Source organism: Aethalodelphis obliquidens, unplaced genomic scaffold (assembly GCF_003676395.1).
Source record: "Aethalodelphis obliquidens isolate GAN/ISIS:26980383/991018 unplaced genomic scaffold, ASM367639v1 scaffold5, whole genome shotgun sequence".
NCBI classification, from domain to species: domain Eukaryota; kingdom Metazoa; phylum Chordata; class Mammalia; order Artiodactyla; family Delphinidae; genus Aethalodelphis; species Aethalodelphis obliquidens.
The window spans coordinates 18,513,669-18,540,383 of NW_020837949.1; the positions used below are offsets into that span (position 1 = coordinate 18,513,669).

Consider the following 26,715-nt stretch of genomic DNA (forward strand, 5'->3'; position numbering starts at 1 on the left):
TAAAGGATGGTTGCTTGACCTAAGGGCAACAAATCTATAGACCAGCCTGTTACCTATGAGGGCTCTGGCTAGAGATTCTACTCAAGAGTGGCACCCGTAGTAGATAGTGATTGACTCAACCAGCCAGATCTTTGCTTGGGAAGTGTGGATTCAAGACCTATAGAGACATAGTCAATGGTAGTGGCAGAAACAGCGGAAGTAGAAAAGGAATGTAATAGAATACCCACAAAAGCCAAGCACTAAAATCAGTGGTGAAGGGTCTGATCTGGTCTATACGGGGTTTAAATATCAAAAAGGGAGTTATTGAAAAGCTATTTGGTAGTTTATAGATTTAACGGAAAACTAGAGAACCCGGTTTTTAAACCTGGCAAGAGCAAAGGTAAGCTAGGTGCCAAGAACACAGCCAAGTTGCAATATAGGAAGAGACTGGTAGACACCATTGCTTGCGCTCCACAATGGATTCTTGATTCTTCCACCACTGGTGACTTGAATGATCTCTAACTGCCCCTGCATCAGTGTGGCACTCCCTCAAGTTTCAAAGTCCCAAAGAGAAGCTTCTTAGGTTCCAGTGAACCTAGGTTATAAGCCTGTGCCCTCCCTAAAGGGCCAAAATCTATTCTATTCAAATTCCATAGTGGGAGTTGGGGCCCTGCTTCCCAGCTTTAGGAATTCCCTGAAGTTTAAGGATGAGTGCCATCATTTGAACTAACCGGCAGAAAATAACTTATTCTATCCAATAAAACTCAACTCACCTCTTTTCAGAAGGTCCAAAGGGAGTTTTAAAGTAACCTCCATAAAGCTCGAAACTTTTCTTTAGTTCTAAAGCTGTAAAACTAGGTAGACTGTCGATGACGGGTGCTGGTACTAGACCCCTGAAATTGGAAATTGAAAAAATCCACAGAATTTTGTAATAATACCAAGCGTACACACATGTAATACCTAAATACTGACCTTTACACGTCCCAAGTAAATGCATACGCCAATAAAACCTATTTGGAATAATGTAATATATACACTCATAAGCATTCACGTCAGAGCTTGCCTTAGACACTGGCATTATTACATTCTAATTTGTAGATTAACCAAATTTGTATTTTTCTGAATATTCCTTATCAATTAAGACATTAATATAGGCAGATTTTCTTCCTACTGATTGGTACATATTCAATTGTAAACGCTCATTCATTTGTTATGTGAAGTCCAGCAATATATCAACTGCTATAAAAACTGAAATAGATATTTTCCAGTTTTGTTTATAATCTAATGTTTTGAAATAATACCAGAAAATATTTATAAAAATTCTAATATTGTACTTTCAACTGAACTCTAGCATAAAATATCTATTTTTCATCTATACTAGCCTGTTTCCCCAGAGTGACTTGAAAAGAATTAACTATTTTTAGTGAATAAATCCTACTGCTATTCACTCTAGACTTGCTAAATAGAGGTGCTATGTGCAAAGCAGCCCGACTGCATATAAATGCATGAAAATTCAAAGCATCCTTCTGCCCTAGTATAACCCATTTGGAGCTCAGATTTAAAACAGCTTAGTGTCCACAGTGTTTCAATAGGCATGGCCACTCTGCTGGTGAGAAGTCGCACAGGCCCCAGCTTTAGCTGCTCTGGGGGACAGTGCCCATCTCCTGGCCACCACCTTCCCATCCCCCCAGTAGAACTTTGTATATTCCACACAGCCTGCCTCTTGAATCAGACTACCCAAAGATAGCTTGCCAATGTGGAGAAAATTAACCACACTTTTTTTGCTATATAGCAGACAAAGACAAAACTTAATTTATATTGGTTAAAGATTTTTAACGGATCGCTTAATATTGCAGACAATAAAGAGAAGTGAAATTGAAAAACATTTTTAAATGGCTTTTGTATTCTGCTTCCCCGACTCACCGCACTTTAAAAAGCTCTTTAAAACACTATAATTAAGGTCTTGTCAGTGCTCTTAGTGACTTTCTGAAAACAGGGATCTCACTTTATTACTCAAATTTTCCAAAAGGTCACACAGAAAAGAGAATTCAGAATACTGAAGCCTATAACATTCATGAGAAAATAAAACACAAACATCTCATAAACATCGTGGTTATTCACTTTGAGTAAATCTTAAAGTCTAAATGTGCCTCTTCACATGCAATAATTAATAGTACAATAATTATTATAGCTACTAATATCTATGAAGCCTCTACTATGCATCAGGGACTAAGTGAAACATTGCATATTAAGGATTCATGGCTTAATAAAGATACAATGGTCCCCATCCTGACGGAATTTACAGTTTAATGTGGAAAGGAGACATTAAACAAATGATCCCACAAATCATTAACTACTATTTTTTGAGATTCATGCAGGACAAGTATAGGATATTCAACAGGATATAATTAACCTTCCATCATCAAAGCCTTGGCGAAGGCTGATACTTATATTCAAACACCACCAGAAACATCATTCTTTGCAGTCTTCAAAGACTGCAAAAAATCATCAGTTTCTAGTAGCTGTGAGTATATTGTGCCTTTAAATATATATATAAATGAAAGGGAAATACAACTTCTAGTACTAGGTTTACTATTGAACCACTGGGTCCATTTTAGTACAAAGGTCCCTGCTTGTGTTGATGATTTAAGATTCATTTGGTATATTTGGATACTAAAAAATCAATTTAAAGATGCCCAGGTGTAAATAAATGTGATAAATCACTACCTTTGAAACAGGGATGTGTGATGAGGAGGTGTCTTTCCCATTAGAGCCTGCCGGGCTGTCTCATACTGTCTCGCCATAGACTCTCTTTCCTAGGCAAGAAATATGATTTAAAATTATATTGAAGTTAAAAATATGTCAGATGATTAAAATAGCTATAATCATTGTCTTCTTGCTAGAGACTGCCAAATGTGTGAAAGAAAAAGGGAAAAAACATAGGCCTAAAAAACAATATTTGTTCAGTGGAAAGAAAGAAAACTTTATAAATAAAATAGAAATATTTTTATGAAGACTACAATTTAATATGTAAACTTTTATCTGACATCTAAATAATAATGAGGCAATTTTTTATTAAGATATCATGTTTATATATATATTTTTATCTTTTTAATGAGATTATCTCTCAAGGATACAGACTATTATTGTCTTTTTAGTTTTACCAGATATTAGCACACCTAGTAACTAACTGATTGAATATATCCAACGATGTTAAGTATGATCCTGAAATAGGACAGATTGGGAGGTCTTCCTCCTATGTTTCACCAACACCCCATCACTATCACTAAATACTTGGTGAGCATTTGATTATGGGGATACAAAGATACAAAAAACATAGTCTTGGGACTTCCCTGGTGGTCCAGTGGTACAGAATCTGCCTTCCAATGCAGGGGACGCGGGTTCAATCCCTGGCCAGGTAACTAAGATCCCACATGCCGCAGGGCAACTAAGCCCGTGGGCCATGGCTAGAGAGAGAGCCCTCATACCACAACTACTGAGCCTGTGCGCCTCAACAATAGAGCCCACATGCCGCAACTACAGAGCCTACATGCTCTGGAGCCTACACGCCACAACTAGAGAGAAAACCCACATGCCACAACTAGAGGGAAGCCTGTGCACTGCAACGAAAAATCCTGCATGCTGCAACTAAGATCCGATGCAGCCAAAAAAAAAAAAAAGAAAAGAAAAGAAAAAAAAAACATAGTCTCTGCATTCAAAAGGTTTATAATCTGGTGTCAAAAGGCAACTGAAAAGACGAAAAAACCAAAGATAGCACGTGCTGTTTTATAACTATACACGCCGTTGAGAAATTCTAGGTCAAGCTTGTGAAATTGTTCCTTAGACACATGACACGAGAGCTAACATGCAGACTCATTGAACACAGTCTCTCAGGTGGATATTTGATTGCCAAGACCACTTCACTATTCCCCTGACCATCATCTCTGTGGTTCTGCGTAAGCATAATGAGGAGAAAATGTCTGCTGGGTAGGAGGGAGGGGATTTATAATGGGATAAGAAAGGAAGAAACAAACTCTACTTACATTTTAACACTTAAAAACTATTTTAAATAGCTCCATAAATACATCTAAATTGTCTCATATTACTATAAAAGTACTACATATCAACTAAATCCACTGTCTTACTCTGTTGATTTGTTATTATTTTTCCCCCAATCACTCTATACTAGTATATACATTTTCTATTGTGATTTTACTTTATACCACCCTTATTTTTTTCCTATATTGATCCTTGATCTAAATTGTATCATGACTGGGAAGATGACAGTGGTAGTGGAAGCATAGTTTTTGGACCTTCCAGAATTTCCATGTAAAAACAGATATAGCAACTAAATAGCAAAATGAAAACATAGCAAACATTTACAAGAAAACTAGGTGACAAGCTCCCCTCAAAGCCCCCAATACAGGTGACAATAACCACAACACCTGCATGGTATCAGTGTCTATGTAAGAGGAAGCCAAAGAAAGAAACAGGGTGACTAAAAGACCTGAGAACAGGAGAGCCCCAAGATAGCTAAGAAGTATTCACTAGGAAGCACAGCAGGACAATTTGGAAACCACGGATGAAACATAGGAGGGGTTGTTTCCATTCTAATAGTAGGTAAGAATAAGGGGTCCACAGTAAGTTCTGCAGGAGCTGGATCAACTGTGAATTCTTGAAACTAATCCACTAGGGCTCCCTTCTAAGACAGGGTTTTACACTAAAAAAAAGCTGATGGGGGTGGAATAAAAATTAATTGGGAAAGAGCAAACAGAGACATAGGAAAGAGGAAATCTAGACCAAAGCGGGAGAGTGGAACAGAACCAGGAAATCTCAGGAAGGAAACTGCCATATACCTTGATACTATTTGAAAAAACCACCTTCCTTCTAAATGTTTGAGAAAATGAATTTCACATAAAAATGAGAAAATTTCCAGTCAAATCCAATGCAAAATTATAAGAAATAAGAGGAAAAGGAGAATAACATCTCTGTACACAATGAAGGGGAAACAGATAAAATCTATAATCTATTTAAAAATAAACTAAAAGACATTAAGAAAATGACACAAAACATTAAGGAACAAATAAATTACAATTTCTGCAAACTCACAAATGAGGTGCTGGAAATCAGGAAAGAATTAGAATATACAGGAAAAAGTCGCTTAGGAAATGAAAACTAAACTAGAAGAAATACAGGAGTGAATAAACACAACAAATAATGACTTAAGAGAAATAGAAAATGAAGGAAAAACTTTAACCTCAAAAAGAAATGAATAAAGAGGTAAAAAGATTCAAGAGAAAATGACAAATATTTAAGATAGATAAAAAAGATCCAACATATCAACAATAAGAGATCTTGATAAAATAAGCCAAAACAAAGAAACAGGGGCTTCCCTGGTGGCAAAGTGGTTGAGAGTCCACCTGCCGATGCAGGGGACACGGGTTTGTGCCCCGGTCCAGGAAGATCCCACATGCCGCAGAGCGGCTAGGCCCATAAGCCATGGCCGCTGAGGCTGCGTGTCCGGAGCCTGTGCTCCGCAATGGGAGAGGCCACAACAGCGAGAGGCCCGTGTACCGTAAAACAAAACAAAACAAAACAAAACAAAGAAACAGGATAGATACTAAAAACTACAATTCAAGTGTAAAGTGTAACAGACTGTTATCAACAGGCAAGAATGCAGGAAATATTTTTCCCACAGCCCTTTCTGTATCTAGTAGAGAATAAGCTTAGGCAATAAAACAACTAGAGAGACACTGACCTGAGGTCTAATGATGAGTATTAAGTATGAAGGTATTTGATAACTAAGACAAAATGAGAGTTAAAAGGGAGAGAGGATATGAGGGCATGCTCTGATAGTAGAGCTATAACATAATCACAAACAATGGCGGGAGGAACATTTGTAAAAACACTTTTTTATAAACTGCTTTCAGTTTTTATAATGGGTGCTGGTAGTATTTAGTATTGTTATTCTGAGACTCTTCTGTGTGTCATGTGGTTAAAACAAACGAGAAATTTAGTAAGATATTATAATTCTATCATCGCCTCTACCTCTGAGAAGCAGGACTCTCAGCGTGGAGAAAAGAAAAAATATGTAACAGAGAAGGAGTTAAGTAAAAATGCTGAAGTCTTGAATCCAAATTGGAAATATTAACTTGAACTCATGAAATATTTTATCTATCCACAGAATAGGCCTAGAAACAATGGCCACCCCAAGAGCAATGAGCATTCCTAGCAACCATGATGTGTTTTCTTGTACAACCATCTCCCACTTGAAGAAACCAAGACTTCTTGGACAAAAGACTGATTCCAGGTCTAGGACAGGTAATGAACAAAAGAGCATAGACTATCTCGTCATACCAACCAGTAAAATGGGTCACGTTAAAAGGACACAGGTGTCAACCTGCAGAAGCTCTAGCTGGCCAAAGATAGAATAATTTGAGTTTTGATAAGGATAAAAAATGCAGTGGGTGGATAGCCTTCAATATGCACAAATCAAAATCATAATGATTACAAATGATATTTTAAAATTAGTTGGTCACCTTCAGAGAATAACAGGAAACCAATTCATTATCTTGAAAAAGGCACTTGGACTGCTGATCCTACATGAACTGTACCACTTGGTAACTAGGTGGCAGATAAGAGAAGTATCTCTTTATAGTGTTATTCCAGCTAATAGATATAGTGTTGAACACCATGCCCTGAAAAATGTACTGAAGAGAAGAAAGCATTTTTCTTTTGGAGTCGAAATAGACACTTCTAAGCTGTGTTATCTCTGACAAGCTCCCTGAGCTGACCTGCCTCACAGTAGTGAAAGAAAATAGTGCTTAGTAGACGTAGGGCCCAATATTTTGTCATTACAGGTCCACTTTCTCACTGACCTTCATATCTTTGGGTGCTTTTTGATTGCACTGGCCTTATCTGCCACACACATATATTCACTAAATTGGCTTTGAATGAATTGGTCATTCAGCAATTTTTTTTCTAGAAAATTGGCTTTCAGTAACTTGGGCTGCTTCAGGAGTAAGGCTGTCCCCTAAGGAGATCAGAGGAGCTGGTTGGAGAAACAGATACAATTGAAGTTCTGAAAATAAAGCTTCTCCTAGAAGGCAAAGATCTACTCACAATAATTCCACAGCAAAAAATCTTCACACAAACACACACATAAATATACACTTACCCAACCAGTTATGACGTGTGGCCATGTGACTACCCAGGAATAGGGTTGGTTTTCAGAAGACACACACAAAACCAGCTCTGTTATTTTGTAATCACACCTTGACATGCACGTGGTGACAAACCACACACAAGGAAAGAGTAGAATATTAGAATAGAGGGGGTAAACCGAAAGACCTCACATACGCAGTAAGTTTAGGGTAGGTTTCAGGAAGAATGCAGTGTTCAACATAAGTGGAAAGGGTGCTTTTGAAAGAAACAGGACCAAAAAAGCATTGACAATGGGAATTCCTATTTAGTCCATCAGTGTCAAATGGCTCTCTTGATAGTTTCTACAGGTAAATATGAACATATCAAATCTACAGTTAAGACCCCAAAAAAGCACAAACATTTCTATCTTTTTCTTTTTTTAGAAGATTTATGATATAGGTTTTTGACAGAGATAGTTGCAATTACTTTCCTCAATCCACCATAAAGTTCCAAAAATACATAGGGATTTATGTTGGGAAAGTAAATGATTAACAACATCTCCTAAGGCTTGCAATAAGGGGTTCATGAGATAATTTACACAAAAGCCCTTTCCAAACTATAAGTGACATATAAAGGCTATTTATGGCCTCCAATATAATCATAATATCTCATTAAAGCTTCTGTGGTGATCTTAAAAAGGTTTTGCTCATTTTGCAGCATTATAATGGCTAGACAAGAGGTTAATAACTTACGAAATATCTCAAAATTTGGTAAATACTTAAAATTTCAAAATAGCATTGAATTCATAATCTTTACAAGAAAACGAGGTACTAAAAATAATCTTAGGCAAGTTCACCCCATATATATGACAGTGGCAATTAAGTACTACCTTTGTTCTAATTTTTGAGGGGTGAATCTGTTGGTTCTTGGGGGATTTGATTTGCTTTTCTATGAAACTACTCTGTTACATTATACCTCCACCAGTACTGGCAGGCAAAATTACCAGAACCTCAGGCTGCAAGGGGTTTGAGCGCTGTTGCCATTATGGATGAGAAACTGCCCACCCTCTAACACAGGACACAGTAGATTTCTACACTAGGCTCTAGATGCCCTGGATTATGGGGGCTGAACAGTTTCTCGGGGAGGTGACTACAGGTAAGGAGTGGTGCTGGACATGTCAAAATTACATAAGAATTTTTGACAACACGTGGTCCACATACCTGCTCCCCTCCCGCCACCAAGGTGGCCCCTCTACTCTCGCATTGCCTTTTTATCATACCCTCCACTCTCCAGTTCCCCCATACTGTTCATTAGTTTTATATTGAGATGTCGGAGATGAATTACAGCTGAAAACCCACTGTGTGCGTGTTGTGTGTGTTTTTCATCTGTTCCTCTGTTCTTGCTCCTGGGTACCTGAGTGCCCTTGACCAGAGAAAAGCTATCTTTAGGGACTTCCCTTGCGGTCCAGTGGTTAAGACTTCACCTTCCAATGCAGGGGGCGTGGGTTCAATCCCTGGTTCGGGAGCTAAGATCCCACATGCCTCGCAGCCAAAAAAAACCAAAACATAAAACAGAAGCAATATTGTAACAAATTCAATACTTAAAAAAAACATGGTCCACATAAATATAAAATCTTAAAAAAAAAAAAGAAAAGCTACCTTTAATTAGGCCTGAAAATTTTCTAACAGGTAATATTCAGATTTGTCATATTTAAATAAATCATGGATACCCACTAACGGGCAGAGGGTGTGACTCAACGGTGTGTTTCTCATCGGTGTGTATGATGTTGTGCGGCAGGACAGTCTAACTGGGACGTGAGCTGGCTCTGGTTGTCAAGACACAGACTTGTAATTAAAGAATAAAGGTGGCTAAGGATGTGTGCTCTGGAGTTTTTACAGTCTGGATATGCCATGTCCTGGGAGATTAAAAGAAGACCTTATATTTGAAAGTCTAAGCTCCAAGAAGCATGAAGCTGTACAGGACAGCAGGTGCAGAGAGAAAGTGGTAGACTGACTTGAAAAGAGCTGGGTTTCCCAGGACTGCAAGGACAGAGGCTGACGGGCTCCTCATGTCGAGTGCGCTCCCAGGGTGTGGTGAGACCTTGGGGGTCGGCACTGGGTGAACATACAAGCAGGAGAGGATCTGGAGAATACCAGAGCCCCTGGCTCAGAATGGAACTCCGGGTTTCAGACAAGGAACATCTCCATGGTAACCATGATAGTCTGGACCAGAGGCCCTTCCCTAAGTTTGTAGCATGACATAAACCTCAGGATTCTTGAACTTAATCCAAAGAATGGGAGTGATCCCCACTCCTAATGACTGATATTTGATTTCCCACAGACCCTGGTAGGTGGGAACAATTCCAGAGTTAACTTATTTTGGATAAATAAATAGGGCATTTCCTGTACTCCAGTACCATGATACAAATTTATATTGTTTTTAGATGTTTAGAGTGCACCCATCCCCTGCTGCTTCTAAGAGGCCAGAATGTGTACCAAGTGGCCCTGCCTTTTGCCCTGCCACTGGTGACAGGACAAGCAGTTTAATTTGATCTGTGTGGTATGGCTAAAAAGTCCAGCTGTGCCAATTAGATTGCTTTGCTTTCCACAGTATGAATTAAAGAGACAGAGAGAAGTGGCCAGGAATTGTGGGCATAGAGCCACAGGCAGAGAGCCATGGTGAGTCAGGGCTGGCACGTGTGCAAATGAGTTCAAATTATGTGGGAGGGAAGCTGAGTGAGTGGAGGAGGCCAGCCAGGAGAGAGAGGACAACAGAGCACGGGAAAAACAGAAGCAGAGATGAGAGGAACTTGATGCCTTTGGGATGCACTTTCCAACCCTATTTCGTTCCTGTGAGATCTGTACTTCATCCCTGCTCCCGATGCACTGTGAATCCACTCATCATATATTTTTTAATAATGGAACTACCTCTTACTTAAGCTGACTTTAACGGGTATCTGTTCCTTGTACTTCAAACATCCCATTCTTATGACTTAATCAGAGCAGAATGTATAGCTATGCCCATGTACACCACAGCCCTAGACTTTTCAACTGAAGTAACCAGTCTGATTCTTGTGACCACTGCCCATGGTTCTGACTTTAGAAGACAACGTGATTATTTGCTTAAAACAGGCAAGGCTTAGGGAAACACGACCAAGGAGCTGACAACCACATCAGAAGTTCTGTCCCTTCTGAGGCAATGGCAACAATCTAGGTCTCTGTGTTCCCAGACCATCACAGAAAAACCATCACAAACAGAAAAGAGCATGACCTAATATGAAGGTAGGGCCAGCTTCCACATATCCTGACTTCTCTGAGTTCTCAAAGAACGGGATCTTTTAAGTCATAGGATGGGTCTAAGTACTGCAAGGTTATAAGACATGGACTCTTTGAGTGGACTCACTTTGAAGGCTCAGCACAAGGATACTCAACATTATATCCCAACAGTAAAGCAAGTTTTCCCTTGAAATACATATTCTACAGTATTAATTCTATGTAGTTCTTGTCTATGCTTGTTAAATAGGAGAACTGAGCGTCAGAACTTCCACTGGGAGCCTGGGGGAAAGGTACTCAAAAAAATCTACACTGTATATTCTGTTTTTAGAACCCATGCCTATTCTTAGAGGTGTAGAAAGAGGGGGAAAAAACTTGTCTTCAGCTGACACCAGTCAGAGGACAGTTTTGGTGAAACTTATTAGTCTTGAAATATCCAATGCCCTTTTTTGTCTGACTTTTGTAATGCTCAGTTCCAGCTTCCCTCACCCCTCTATCCCTTCTTACCGCTGGTATGTTTTTGCCTGAAAGTTTGGCCCATAATTTCACAAAGTAGTTTCTGTCTGCAAAATCCAGGGACTCAAATTCACTCGAAGCTCTAAACTTCTTCGAAGTCTTTTCAGGTTTCAGCTGAGGTTTCTTAATATCTGCTAGGGAAAAAAGTAAAGTTTAAAATAAAAGGCATAAAATTGGATAAAGCAACTTTCTGAAGTAAGAGAATGTTTTATATGTGGATTTGCCCAAACACAATAAAGTGTATACTTAAAGTCTGTGCATTTCAACTTGAAAGTAAGATAACTAAAAATTTATGTCTCAGAACACGATAACAATAATAATTATTATTGAAAATTATAAAGTCAGCCTGCAGCACCTAGTAGACATGTCCTGGGAGTACCCTTAGTGTTCAAATAATACAGACTTATGAATGGAATTAAAGGAAGTAAAACTTAACAAAAACAATGGCTTTCAGATACTTAAGTGAAAAGTCCCCTTTATAATTACTTTCCATTTGACAAAATTGTCCTAAAAGGCTAAAATCATCATCATCATCATCATCATCATCATGCAACACTAAGAAAAACCTTTTTAAAAGAATGGAGTGGATGATGAGGTCAGTATTTAACAGAATTTACACATAAATACTGTCTAATGTTCCCTACAAAACATCAGAATGTCCAGAGGCCTAGAATATAAAGAATCTAAATTTCTATCACTGCTCATGTATAGTGGGCCCAGGTGTACATACATTTGGATTTATTAGGAACATCAACACTTACAGTATTGCTACAAAAATGCCAAAATAAATAATCTCCACACCTACGCTAGCCAATATGGCTGACTGAGCAGATGTGGGAAGCTATCCCCACCCAAGACAAAATAAATAGTGGATAATATATAACAGAAATTTGTTTTTATCACATAGCAAAACTGAAACCAAGCAAGAAAAATTTCCAGGTGCTGGAAGTGAAGTGAAGATTCCAAGTCAGAGGAGTGGAAATTGATGTCAAGAGGTCAGAGAGTGCCTCAGGGGCTGAGGTTTCTGGACTGAGAGGCAAGGCCAGTCCCTGTGTGCTTAATGTACGAGACCTGGGCTCTCTATTAGGCGAGAAGTTGGAAAGGGAGTGTCTGGAAATCTCAGCCCACAGACCTCAGGACTTAGCCTGGGCACAGTCTCACCTGGACTGAGGGTGGAGACACCCGTGGGAAATCAGACCTCTACTCCTGGGCTGTGTGCTGGTATGGAATCTGAAATTGAACTCCTACCAAATTGTGTGGCAATCCCTAGCTGATAAAAAGAAGGTACAGGGCTTCCCTGGTGGCGCAGTGGTTGAGAGTCCGCCTGCCGAGGCAGGGGACATGGGTTCGTGCCCCGGTCCAGGAAGATCCCACATGCCGCGGAGTGGCTCCTGTGAGCCATGGCCGCTGAGCCTGCGCGTCCGGAGCCTGTGCTCCACAACAGGAGAGGCCGCAACAGTGAGAGGCCCGCGTACCGCAAAAAAAAAAAAAAAAAAGAAGGTACAAGCTGGACTTCCCTGGTGGTCCAGTGGGTAAGAATCCACCTGCCATTGCAGGGGACATGGGTTCAATCCCTGGCTCGGGAAGATCCCACATGCTGCGAAGCAACTAAGCCCATGAACCACAACTACTGAAGCCCGCATGCTCTAGAGCCTGCGTGCCACAACTACTGAGCCCGCGCACCATGACTACTGAAGTCTACACACTCTAGAGCCTGCGCACCACAATTACTGAACCCATACACCGCAACTACTGAAGCCCGCATGCTTTAGGGCCCATGTACCGCAACTACTGAGCCCGTGTGCTGCAACTACCAAAGCCCGCACACCTAGAGCCTGTGCTCCGCAACAAGAGAAGCCACCGCAGTGAGAAGCCCGTGCGCCTCAACGAAGAGTAGCCCCCACTTGCCGTAACTAGAGAAAGCCTGTGTGCAGCAACGAAGACCCAGCACAGCATAAACAAATAAATTAGAAAAAAAAAAAGTAGGTAAAAGGTGTTGCAGACAAGTAAAAGTATTGAACCATGGTAGGGAAGCCTAAAGCTCCACAACCCAGCACCAGTCTTGAGAGAGGGGGAGAGACTCAGAAGATGCAACAAATGGGCAAATCCACAGCCAAGAAATTCCAGGTGATAGAGCATTCTGGAAAGGAACATTGAAGTAATTATGTTCATAACAATCACAGGTAATAGGACACGATTATTATGTGGAAACATACCTGCTAAATCTTCATAATGGAAAAGCCATTCAACCCGTATCGGTTGAGCACCTACTATGTGCCAGACAGCGCTCTGGGTGTTGGGATAGAGCAGTAAATAAAATGTCCTTGACCTGTGGGACTTACATTCTAATGTTGAAGACAGACAATAACACCAGATAATGTCAGGTAGTAGTGATAAGTGCGATGAAGGACCAGGCAGGCAGATAAGGAGACAGTGAGAGACAGCATGATGGCCAAAGGAAGTCCTCCCTAAGATGGTGACATCTGCACAGTGATCGGAAGTCATAAAGAAGGAAGGCATTCAAATATCTGGGGCAAAAGCATATCAGGCAGAGAGAGTGGCTTTGTATAAAGACCCAGAAGCAGGCTTAACACAACTGAATTACAGTAAAGAATTCAGCATGGCTGAAACAAGGCAAACTAACAACCAAAAACGAGACGGAAGGGCTGAATCTTATGCTCATTAAAAAACAAACAAATAAACAAAACCAAAACACTTGTCCTCTTGATGGGACTCTAAGAACAGAGCATTGTGAAAAAGACCAGACGAATCTGAAAAAAAAAGATGAAATTTAAAGAAATAGAAGCTATATTTATATAATTTCCATAGAAATGACCCTCTCTATGTATAAAAGCTTATTTAAAATATAGTATATATTTGTGTCAGGGTTCCTTCTTCCAGCTTTCTCAGACGTAAGCCAATCGTACTATGATGGAAACAAACCAAGTTCTATCTGATGATACAACGCAGCTGTAATTCAACAGTTTAATGTCTTAATGATTTCTCAGCAACAAAACAATTTGGGTAAAAATAATGTGTTTAGATTACTATTAAACTACATTGTAATGCTGCCACTTTAGGGACTCGGACTCCTATAATAAAGAGTTTCATACAGTTCTTAATATAGTTTCAAATGTCTTAATACATTAATGAACAAGAGATCTTACTTCTCAATTAAAAAAAACAACCCCGTTACCAGTGTTATAATACCCTGCAACCAAGTTTCTTAAAGTGATCTTATTCAAAGTATCTAAAAGTCAACCTTGAGGCAACATTAAATTATATATATAAGTTACTGTACAGTCCGCAAAAATGACCAAGTTCTTCAGTATATAAGCTGGTTACATTTACTTAAACACCTACAATGAAGCCTAAGTGAATGTAATGATGCGTGACAGATCTTCAAGCTATTTTATGGATTGGTATCATTACCGAATGTAAGAAAATATAAATGAAATATCTGGAACAACCAGAACTACATCTCAAATTAATTCAAAATAACTTAGACCTTTTGTTTAGAATTATCTCTCTCTGCAGTCAAGTGAATTAAAATAATATTCGTATAAAACATTTTAAGAGAATAACCACAGAATCCAACCAAAATAACAAATGCAGTAGAAGCCATGCACCTAAGATAAAACATCTGTGTATATTTCATAACACATTACGACACAGACTATATAGGGCCCTTTACTGCAAAAAAGAAAGGAGAAAATAAAAGATGCTGATGATCTGATATTATAGGCACACAGCCATTTCAATAACGAGTAATAAAATTAGAATTTGGGGGTCAGATTGTGTATATTTTGAAAAACAAAAATCCCTATTTTGATAACCAATTTTTCTACAGCAGTAAGGTTACTTGTATAGCAAAACAACTAAGTCAATCTCCTGTCTAAAAACATGAGACCAAATTAATATTTAAATAAAACTTTGCCAAAAAAAAAAAAAATCAGCACCAGTGTTTGTCTCTCTTTGAAAACACTTGGAAATGTATGACTTGGAAGTAGGCTTTAATTTTCATACAAAAGTTCTCAGATAGCCGGAATCATTCAGTTTTTCCCACTCAAATGGGGCTTAAAAAACATGTTTATTCTGGTAGTAGTGAGGTTTTTTAAATTAGCAAGAGTAATTTACACTACCATGATTAAATACATATACATATGTAAAATGTAAATAGCTACAAAAATCCCTGTAAAAGTCTCAATGCTGAAATATGTAACCATAAAAAGGACCAAAAGCAAATTAAAGCATAATAATCTGCTACACAATTTAAAATATTTATTTATTTTTGATAGGATAGTTGCATAATTCACGGTTAAGGGAAATGCTCAGTTCATTAGAAAGTATTATCACAAAACTGAAGGTGCCAAAAGAAGCCATTTTTTTCCAGGACAGAATTAAATCTTATAAGTCTTGACTATCTGTGTTTCTGAGAAAGGAATAATAGCAACTAGAAAAATAATCATTTCACATAATATCCATAAAAATTTTCCATAGCAAAATAAGCTGTTATAGTAGAAAGCTATCATATAGTAATAATGTTCATGCTATACATGATAAAATGAATGCACATACTAAACTATTCTAACAGTAAAGTGCTATATTCTTGAGTGTCCAATCAAAGGAATAATCAGCTATTTAAACAGAGAACAGATTCTACATCAGGACAAAGGAAGCACGTGAATGGGCCTTCTCACACTGAAAGAATGAGGTACAAAAAGAATGCTTTTTTCCATTGAACTTCATACTTTGAAATGTCTTCAGTAGAGCTGAACTAATGGGTTAAATATTTGGACACTGTATAGAGGATGTCCTAAATAAAACATAAAACAATAGTACCATGAATTTCAGGGTTTCTTTTAAATGAATGAGTTTATCATGAAGTAGTTAACTGACGCTTTGAAGGAGAGAGGATGTAGGACAGATAAACTTCAAGAGTGGAAACTTGATGCATAAGATTTGGACGTGTACAGAATTTGGGATAAGGAGAGAAGGAAAGGGTAGCTATGGCTGACAGAAAATAGGACAGAAACATTCAGGGAGCTGGAACACAAACTAAAGGCTTCCTCTCCTTTGAGCAGTACGTTTGATAACTAAATTTCCGATGTGACTTCCACCCAACCCTACAGCCCCACCTCTGCTAAGTGTAGTTTTCGTTTGCAAGAGCTCATCCTTCAAGAACAACATTTTCAAAGATGTTGTTTCATTGGTCACTTCTCAAGCAAAGACATCTTTTGTCTTTCTTCCCTTTGCTATCTTTGTCCTTGGAAACCAAGGGTCTTTAGATCCGGTACCATGTAGAAGCCAGTCTCTGTTTCAACCTACCACAAAGAGAAAACAAAATGCCAGCTATCTGGTAGTTTATTCCTGAGTCAAGTAACTTGATGCCATTTACCATCTAACCTAGACGAAACACAGAATGTAAATGCCTTTGATATTATCAATGACATAATAACAATAAAAATAATAGATAACATTTACTGAGCATGCTACGTTCTAGGCGCTATTACAAGTCTCTTCCATGTGTATCACATGTCAATTTCATAATAACCTCGGAACTGATGTCTCCTCACTCAGTTCTCCAAGCTGCAATGCTACCTGTGAATGTGCGTTAAAGAATCTCTTGATCTCAGTAACATTTTCCTGAACTGCAATTTCTTTCCAATATAATCCTAATTCTGTTTAAGGCCCTTTATTCAATTAAGGTTGTCAAAAATTTTAAAGGATTTTCAGAGAAGACCGCATCATTTGCCAAATATTTCCACCAGTCCTTTCCAATTAAGGATAAAATGCTACTGGGACTTCCCTGGCAGTCCAATGGTTAGGACTTCGCCTTCCAATGCAGGGGGGTGTGTGGGTTCGATTCCTGGTCAAGGAGCTGAGATCCCACATGCCTCGTGGCCAAGGAACCAAGACATAAAGCAGAAGCAATGTTGTAACAAATTCAATAAAGACTTTAAAGATGGTCTACATCAACAACAAACAAAAATCTTAAAAAAAAAAAAAGGATAAAATGCTATTTAAAAATTTTTTTTTTTTACTGCTTACATGTTAATGCTAACAAACATTCATATAAGTACTTACTATGTGCCAGACATTGTTCTGGGTGTTTTTCAATATATTAACTCATTTAATCCTCACAATAATCTTGAGGCAGGTACTACTATTATCTCCATTTTATATTACATGAGACCTTTGTAAACTGCTCAAGGTCACACAGCTAGATTATACTGGAACTGGAATTTCCAATGAAAATTTTGACTCAGTGTTATCTGAAATCATGAATTTCTAAGGTTACAAACTTTTTAAAAAATGTCTCCAGCTTTTGCTAATCAGGACTGCTCTCTCATCATCACCTTTGAGATGAACGATTTGGTGGTCTAACATTATTTATCATCAACACAAAGAAACAGTCTCTTCTTATTTTCTTTTCTGAATGCCTGTCAATAAAGAAATGTGATTTCTAGAATGATGTCTTTAAATTCATTTATGGACAGACTGTGATTTGGAGGAACCTTTATAGTAACGAGGTGATTTTCAGTGTTGTTGTGAAACAAAAGGAAAGGGAACCAGCTAAGGACTTAGTGGTTAAAACACTATCGATCAAGACTGGTTTTTTTAGCTTTACATAAGAACTTTATACTATGCATAAAAATTTTCAATATACCTTATCCAGAGTCCTAACACTGACAAAGAGCATAACTGCTAATACACTGAATCCTTCCGCTGTCACAGAAAATAATTCAGTATAAGTCACGCCAATCCATCCCACCTCACTTGAAGGCAACCTGAGCAGGGTAGTACCTGTTCAGTAGGCCTCTAAGAACAGAACCATAGCAAACCTCCAGAGCACTCAGTACAGGGTTTTTCAAAAACTGCAGGCTGCAGACTAAATTGTGAAATCAGTTTAATAGGTCATGACCAGTGTGTTAAAGAATTAAGATTGAATAGAATAGAAGGTATCAGAGTTTATCACCACAGTGAAGGTATTTCATTATACCTTTGTTTCCATGCGTGTAGGTCTGTGTGTAGGTCATGATATTATGAGCTGTACCCCTAGTTACCGGTTTTGGACTAGAAAGTTTGAAAGCCACTGATCTAATGAGTACTAACTCTGCAATTTTCTAGTACTAGGCTCTCTATTTAATAAAATAGGCTGCCGGGTTCTTCAGAGCCAGCCAGTAGAGCTAGTTGTAGTGAACAGATCACAGATTATAAAAGGAACCTTAAATTTCAGCCAGTCCGACTAATCACCCAACCTAAGGAGACTTTCTGTGAGATTCCCATCACAGAGCATCTAAGTTATGGGGAGAGCCTGTCTGCTCCTCTGTACATGACTCTGACTCCTAGAAAGTTCTCATTAAGCCAAATCGAAATAGAATATTAGGGTGCTGCTTTCACAGGACAGCTTTTCATATGTGGGAATTTACTTCTATATAACTTTTTCTGAATACACACAGGCTTGTTGTAGAAAATTTACAAAATACTAAAAAGCATAAAAGAGAAAATAAAAATTACCCATAATCTAACAACCCAGAGCTGACAACTGGAACCATACTAGCTGTACCTCCTTAACCTGCTTTCTTCTTAATAAGTAACAAATATGTTCCTCTTCCAAAATTCTACAACATGATTATAAGGGCAACATACAGCTGAACCAGAACTTTTGGCCCATAACTTATTTCTGAAATCCCATTAGCTGGCTTAATTATTTCCAGGTTTTATTACAAAGACATTAATATGAACACCCTTGTACATACCATATTTCCTTATAATTCTTGGATTGGAATTGCTAGGTTAAAGACATGCAATATTTGGAGGCTTTGACAGGTACTGTAAAGCTGTCCCCAGAAAAGTTGTGCCCATTTGCCTTCCCAATGATGATAGAGAAAGTGCATTGACCCTCAGCCTCACCGAGAACAGGCATTTGTTTTCCATCTTTGCCACTCTGGTACCCAAAAAAGTCTATTCTGTTTTGACTTAAGTGACAGTGAAACTTAAATACTTTTTGACATATTTTTTGGCCATTTTTACTTCCCCTTCTGTAAATTACTACCAAATTACCCTTTGTCCAATTATCTTTTGAGGTTTGAAAAGAATTGATTTAGCTCTTTAAATATTTGAAGAAGGCTCTTGCACCCAGTGGAATTATCATCTCTGTTGATTTGAATACTAAATGCCAGACTTCTTTTAAAAAGCTGAAGATTGTATTAGCTAATAGAATGACTAAAGTCCACAACGTTCTTTTTTTTCCCCATAAAGATCACTTTGCTGACGAACATAGCATATGAAAGTGATATGAACTTTGTTTGTAAATGTAGATGGAAAATGACAATTTTTTAAATATTTATGTTCTACAGTTAAAAAGCAGAAGTTCCCCTTATACTGAGAAAAATCAATAATAGCTGTTAAAAACCTCTCACCAAGGGAGGAGTTGGTAATCTTTTCTATTCCTTTCCTTGAACAACAAACAAAATGTCCAGCTGCACTGAATCTGAGATGTTAATACGACCAAAACACAAACACGAACCTGACACCATCATGGACCCCGGGGAAGGGCGTTAGAACTTCTTCCAAGTCAAAAGATGGGAAATTTGGCGTCTCACTTTGCATGAGAACCCTAATGAAAATGCAGCCCCAAATGCCTTGAGCCTCAGAAACAGCTGCCCGAGGAGGAGACCAAGGAAATTTCTGTAGTTTTTCACCTCAGTGAGGTACTAGTGCCTCTAAAATGCCCATACACAGGTCCTAAAGGTGGGTGGGTATCCTGATTTTCCTCCTCTCTTTCCCAGTCTGCACTGCCCCTACATCCAGTCCAATATCTTGAATCTGCCCATCCCTGCCACAATGCCTTATTTCAGGCCCTTACTACCTTCCTGTCAGGACTAATGCAATAGCTTCCCAGCATTCCTGCTGCCATCTAAATTGCCCTCTTTAAAGTGATCCTCTACGCTGACTCGAAACAGATGCCTCTAAGATAAAAAAAATTTCACCATTCAATGGCTCCCCATTGTCAGAAGATCAAGTTTCCAATCTCACGAGCACAGCACAATGTGCCCTTTAGAGCTACGTACGCCTATAGCTCTCCTGACACTTCGGTCCAGAAGATGCTATGCCTGCTCTTCCCTCCACGCTTAGGCATATGCTGTTCCCTCGTCTGAGACCTTCCCTTCCCTTCCATCAGTCTGCTGACTGCTCTGCAACCTTGAGGACTTGGCTGAAAGGATGACTTCCTCTTGGAAGTGTTTTCTGATCCAGTTCTCACATCCCAGCCTGAATTCAGTGGCCTTTCTTAGTATTCTTACGGCGTTCTGGGAGTTTCCTTCTCTATTTGATGTTAACCCTATCCTAGCATGCTGTGGGGCCTCCAGCTGCCCTGATCACATGTAATGAACCTTCCTATCCGTCTCCCTTGAGAAGAGAGAGCTCCTTGGAGTGTCCTCACCATCTTACTCTATGTAGAAACTATCGCAGTGTCTGGCATATATGAAGTACTCAATCAATGCTTGTTGGGGGACTTGAACTAACTTAAGAAAAATAGTTATGAGATGTTAAAAAATTCACCTTATTCATTTCATCTTGGACAAACCAGACAAACCAGAGTGTAATTATTAGTATAACATAGGCTCTTCATTATACAAGAAGAGTCCTGCATCCTGGATTATAAAAATATCAATTTCCTCTACTGCACTTGAAATAACACTTGACATACACACAATTTTTGTGGACACATGCTCTTTGTGTAAGATAAGACATGTTTACACAGGCATGTAGTCATCAGTTACATTTTTAAAATACAGGATGCCAAACCCAGCTTAACATGTATACATAGTAAGTACTCAATAAATATCTTGTAAATTCTTAAGAGTCAAATATTAAACTGGTTGCTCTGCTTACGGTTATTCTCTTTTATGTGAATGCTAGGGTTCACAGGATTGAACCCAATGAGTATATCTAAATGTGCCCTGTCCCCAGCCAGAGTAAATTGGCTGTGGAATGAGCATCTGACCCACGCTGGGCCAATCAGAGTCTTTCCCTGAATATAATTTTTTAAATCTTAGGACCAAGGAGCATGTGAGTTAATCACTTTCTGGTAGTGGGAGGTGCCAGATATAATACCAAATATAAAATTTAAGAGCTACTGATGGTCATATTCCCTGCCATGTGCAGAAACTGATATATAGTCATTTATATCATAGAGAGGAAGCCAACACGGAGAAAAAAACAGAGATGAGAAATGATAAGAGTCCTGGAGATGACAAGATTCTAGGAGATGACAAGGGTCCAGCAGATGACGAAAAGACTGGAGATGATGACAGTTCTGGTTATGTTCAGAGATGGTCCCCAATCTCTCTGAGGTTCTGCTGCCCCTCTGCCCTCCCCAGAGTTTGGTTGAGTGACATACTCCCCTCCCTTCTAAAAGATTCACATAAGCGGGCTCAGGTTGGATTCCTGTCACTTGCCAGCAAAAGAATCCTGATGTTATGAATAGATAAATAAAAAATGGATTCGCCTCAGTTTTCTCCCTACTAATTCTTTTAACCAGCTGGTTTGGCATAACGAAGGCATGAGCTAATTTACATGAGGTTCCCCTTCAAAGAGAGAAGGAAGGTGTCCATTTCAAACAAAATAAGTTTCAGGCAGTATAAGCCAATGCAAAACCGAAGCCCTCGATCACTTGTCATGGGCATAAAAAACCTGTCCTCTTCCCACAAATTAACTGTGGGTTTGGAATGTTTGTGGGAGAGACCAAGACCCAGAAACTGCAAAGGATTCCTTTCTCAGAGTTCTTTTTGCTTCTGGATCCCTTGATAACGCAAGAAGCATGAGAGAATTTTCTAATCTACAAGTGAATTTTCCTAATGAATAAAAGAAAGCTTAATGGCAATTCAGCACTGCTTCTGCCAGAGCCTGAAGTCAGGTTGGAGTTCGTCCAAGTCTGGACACAACGCCTCCCGGCCGGCACCAACCTTTCAGACCAGCTCTCTCTGCTGGAGCAGGGGCACCGCTTGCTGGTGTACCCCACCACAGGGCTGCTCTTCCAGGCTGCGAGGGTGAACCACAAAAGAGGCACACGTGTGCGAAGGTTAACTACCTTCTAATAATGCAACGGGAGGCCTCCCATCCATGCTGGCTAGGGGCTGCAGAGGGAAGTCGTTGTGCAGACCACAGCGCCCTGGCCATAGCTTTCCACTCTGGATAGCACTGCTTTAGGGGGTGCAGACGTTCATGACCTGGTGGCCCAGGGACGGCTTACAGCTTGGTGCTCTGCCTGCCCCGAGCTCACAGCCTACCCTTCCAGTTGCCCTGCTCCCCAGCAGACGCCTGATTCTGGGGTGCTCCCCTGTGTTTCCGGGTGCCTCTCTCTTTGGCTTGCTGCCTGGAAGCACCGTCCCTTTGGACAGAGCTCTCTCTGGTCTGACTGGCCCCCTGATGGGCTTAAGTCTCTTTGACAGGCTGCTGGGCGGGGACCACACCATGCCGCTCTGGGGGTCCGAAGCAGCCTCTCCCTTCTGAGACCTTCCCCTTCTATGAACCCCTTTTTTCTCGCCTTGGGTGCTCCCTGGGTGCTGACTCTGCAGAGGCCCCCTCACTCTGGAGAGGTCTCCTTTGTGGGGGATGACCCCTGGAGTTGGTTGATCACCGCTGAGGGTAGTTACATTTTCTTGAGATAATCCTCCAAAATTGTCTCTTTTCAAAGATGGTCCTTTCTTGGACATGGCTACTTTCTGAACCAGGTCATTTGCGAGGAGTTTGGCATGGGCCTTTCTTCTGGAATAATGTACTTTTCCCCTTCTCTCTTCCTGTATCTGGGCATCTTTAGGCAATGGTTCAGCGTGGGATGGTTCAGGAATGGCTGGTGATTGGACTGTCCCTCTCCAGTCCCCCTGAGGGCTCCGAGGAGGCTGGGGGCCTCTGGGGGAGCCGGCTTACTCTGGGATTCTGGCTGCAAGGATGCCTCGTGGCCTCCAGGTGGTGCCCTTTTCAGCTGTGAGGGCCCTTTAGCTGTCTCTGTGGATAGGGCTTTTTTTTTTTTCCTAGTTCCTGTCTGCTGTACTGGCTCTTGGTTTGGGGGCAAGGCCTGTACATCTGGAATCTTCTTGCTGGAGGAGCAGCCTGCCTTGGGAGCGTGCCTCTCCTCTGCAGGCCTCAAATCATGAGGAGCGGCCCCCGTGTTCTGAGGCACCTGTTCTGAGAAGGGAGCGGGAATTCGAGGGAGCGTGACTACCTGAACCTCCCCTTCCTCGGGCGGATCGGGGGCGGCCTGTGGTGCCAGCTCCTGCCCCGGGGGCCTGATAAGGGGGAGCTTCACTTCCCTGACTCTCTCTTCCTGGACTTGCTGGGGACCGTGGCCCGGATGGGGGCTCAGGTTGTGTGGCTCTTTGGAATGGGGGGTGCTGGTGGGAGGAAGTTTGCTGGGGTCTCCTTCCTGAGCTAGCGGGGGCCTGGGAGAGGGAGTCATAGTTTGATCTGAGGCTGTTCCGAGAGCCTCCTGTCTGCTGGGTGGGGGGAGTTTGGGTGTGCGCCTCCGACTCTGGAGAGGAGCAAGGACCCGGGGCTGGGGCAGCCTGGTGGGAGCCAGCCGGCTTCTGGGAGGCAACGTCACCGGGTCTTCCCTGTCCTGGGTCTGTTTGGTACTGGTTGAGTCCTGGGGATGCGGCAATGCTGGGTAAGGAGTGTCAACCCGAACAACGTCTGCTCTGGGGATTCCCTCCTCCAGAGGCTGCTGAGAATCTCCCAGAGGTGGACCAAGCTGCTTGGCCTCGTCGGGACCAGAAGGATCTCTCGGAGGATCACGATGGGAACTGCCGGGTGGAAGACTGGCTGACCCAGTTTCCTCATCCTGGGTTCTCTGGGGGCTAAGGGATGTTGGGTCAGATCCCTGTGGAAGTTCAGAGCGGAGAGGGCCGGTGGGGGTTACCTTGGCCTCCCCTGATTCTTCATCCTGGTCCAGCTGAGGGCTGTGGGCTGACGGTGGGTCAGGGTGCTGAGAAGGCCCTTGGGAAGGAGTGATGGCAGACTGCCCCCCTTCACCTGCTTTCACCTCAGGTGTCGGGGCCTCATTCCCAGGGAGATTTGTGGTCACTGTTTTTGAAGAAAGATCTGAGTGTTGAGCATCCCCTTCCTTCCAGTTTGGGGATGAGTCTTGGGCCTGCTGGGGAACACCAAGCGCTGATGAGCTGGGCTGTGGCGGAGGCACAGCGCTGACCTGGCTATTGGGAGAACGCTCTTTTTGATGGGTTGCTCCCTCCTGAGTCAGCTCCTGGTTCTGGGAGGGAGCTAGGCTCTGATTTTCAGGGACCTTTGCAGGAATCTGCATTCCAGAGAGATGCTCTGTTATCTGGCCATCTGCTTGCAGTTTCGCCAAGTGCCTTGGGGATGGAACCAGGTGTGCTGGCACCCCAGAGGCAGTCTTCTTGCTAGAGGCAGCTCCCGCTTTAATATAAAAAGAAGGCAGCTAAAAACATCTTAACAAATATGATGATGTAACCTTAGAAATGAATGACCAAAAAGATCTTTTCTTTTTTTTGATGCACCTGGGATCTTGAAAAGAATAAAATTACACATATCGAAGAATTTAACCGTTCCTTCTCTGTGGGGATACTAGTGCCTATAATTCACTTATTTAGTGGAATTAGAGCAATACTTAGTCACCTGAAAACAGAAACTTTTATGAATAAACACAGAGAGGCTTCTTCACAGAACCAAAATTTATATCTAGGTCTGAAAGTGGCCAGAAAAGTTTCTAAGTGAATGAGATTTAAAATTTCACCACCTTAGGGGTCAATGCTGCTTTTCATGGTAGAAACTAGGGGATGGACAGCTAAGCCAGATGAAGCCCCATTTGTTTCCTTGTTTACCGGCCTTTTTCCTTGTCCCATAAAGAAACTGCAAGCTCTGTGAGGAGTCATGCCAGTTTACCAGTACCTAGCAAGGTGCAGAAGCTCAGCAGGCACTCTGTAAATAAGTGGTGAAAGGAGGAAGGAAGGAAAGAATAGATCTGATGGAATCACAAGGCACCATGGCTCAGGGAAGCTGCTCCTGAGGACCCACCATCCAAGCTGCTTGCCACCCCACCCCCAGGGCAACCACTTCCCTCCAAGTACTACCCTGGCTTCAAAAATGGGTCTCAGGGGCTTCCCTGGTGGTGCCGTGGTGAAGAATCCACCTGGCAATGCAGGGGACACAGCTTCGAGCCCTGGTCCGGGAAGATCCCACATACCGCGGAGCAACTAAGCCCCTGCGCCACAACTACTGAGCCTGCGAGCCACAACTACTGAAGCCCACGTGCCACAACTACTAGAGGCCGCGTGCCACAACTACTGAAGCCCATGCGCCTAAAGCCCGTGCTCCACAACAAGAGAAGCCACCGCAACGAGAAGCCCGCGTGCCACAACAAAGAGTAGCCCCCGCTCGCCGCAACTAGAGAAAGCCCGCACACAGCAATGAAGACCCAATGCTGCCAAAAATAAATAAATAAATAAATTTATAGAAAAAAAGAAATGGCTCTCAGAGGGGCCACTAACCATGCCAGTGTTGCAGAAGGGGGTTGCTTCCTTTAGTCACCACCACTGGAGCATGTTCTTAGAGTGATTCTGGTCTCCTGACACAATCGCCCCAGTAGGCACTTGTTTAGGGTAGAAGCCCTGGTATGTTCTGGTGACCCGTGTATCATCGTAACCCAGTCCTTAGGACACAGCTCTGAAATGCTAGTGGTCACTTCGGAGGCGGCACACCGGTCTGGAACAGCCTTGAAGAAACTAGTCTCAGCTTACTCTGGGGGAGACCTGATACTCAGAGATCCAAACCGCATCAGACCTCAGCGGTGAGCCCAGGGTGGTCTATCCCCAGAAGCCAGCCAGGCTCCTGGCCACCAGCCCTTCTCTCCCCACAAAGCAGGAGGTGCTCGGACTACTCCGGGTTCTTCCTGAACCTCCTAGCCTGGGAGTGTACCCCGAGCACCCAGTCAAGCCAGGTGTCTCCAGGGACCGGGAGGAGATGGGGAGAAAGGAAAACCTTACCACTTGGTGGGGTTTCTGAGCGGCTGCCCTGTTTGTCATTCTGATCACCCTAGTTTACAACAGTTATAAATTAAAACACAAACTTAGTCAAGAAACAAGGTTAAAATAAAATGTGAGAACAGTAAAAATATCTAGACTAGGCAAGTTCATGGAGACAGAAAGTAGATTAGAGGTCACTGGGGGGCTGGCCGGGAGTGGGGCGGGGTGGGTGTTGGTTATTTTGCTCAATGGGTATAGAGTTTCTGTTTGGAGTAGTAAAAAATATTTAAAATAGGCAGTGAATACAATTAATGCCTTTCAGGTGTACATCTAGAATGGCTAAAATGGAAAATTTTATGGTTTGTTGTTTTTTTTACCACAATAAGAACGTATTTTTTAACAAAATAGAAAAATATAAGAATAGTGAAATCCAAAGCTGAAGGTTCTTTCCATCTAAGCCCTCCTGGTTTCCTATAATCAGACATGAGTTTTTCCCCCCACTTTTGCAATTTAACAATTCACATAATTTGCCAAGTGATACCATGACCTTTATTAGGGACAAAGGCACCACTTTATGGACTAGTAAACTGCTCAATTTTCCCCTCTTTGACTCATCATCACCATCATCATTTTTGTCTATCATTAGTCAGAATTCTAAATAATGATTTTCAAATAAAATTTTATTTTATGATCTCTATAGCGAGAACTCAGGGTGGTGGTTGGATCAGCTATTTAAAAGCTTTGCAGGAAGTACTATTCCAGAAATCAGTTGTAAAGAGACAAATGGAGAGTAAAGGCAT

The 26,715-nt window shown here is 41.3% G+C and overlaps 1 protein-coding gene across 8 annotated transcripts in view; it reads right to left on the reverse strand.

Annotated features, from left to right (window-relative positions):
• LRGUK (leucine rich repeats and guanylate kinase domain containing) overlaps positions 1-26,715 on the reverse strand; it is a 121,983-nt gene that overhangs the window by 14,519 nt on the left and 80,749 nt on the right. For 2 of the 8 annotated variants that reach the window (XM_027101889.1, XM_027101886.1), the window contains 3 exons: positions 10,902-11,044; positions 2,707-2,795; positions 753-872 (listed from right to left, as the gene is read on the reverse strand). In XM_027101889.1, coding sequence (XP_026957690.1) covers positions 753-872; positions 2,707-2,795; positions 10,902-11,044 — 352 coding nt within the window. Of the gene's footprint in view, positions 1-752; positions 873-2,706; positions 2,796-10,901; positions 11,045-21,954; positions 24,351-26,715 lie in introns of those variants that run through there. The other 6 variants (XM_027101887.1, XM_027101890.1, XR_003431880.1 and 3 more) reach the window with 6 other exon arrangements.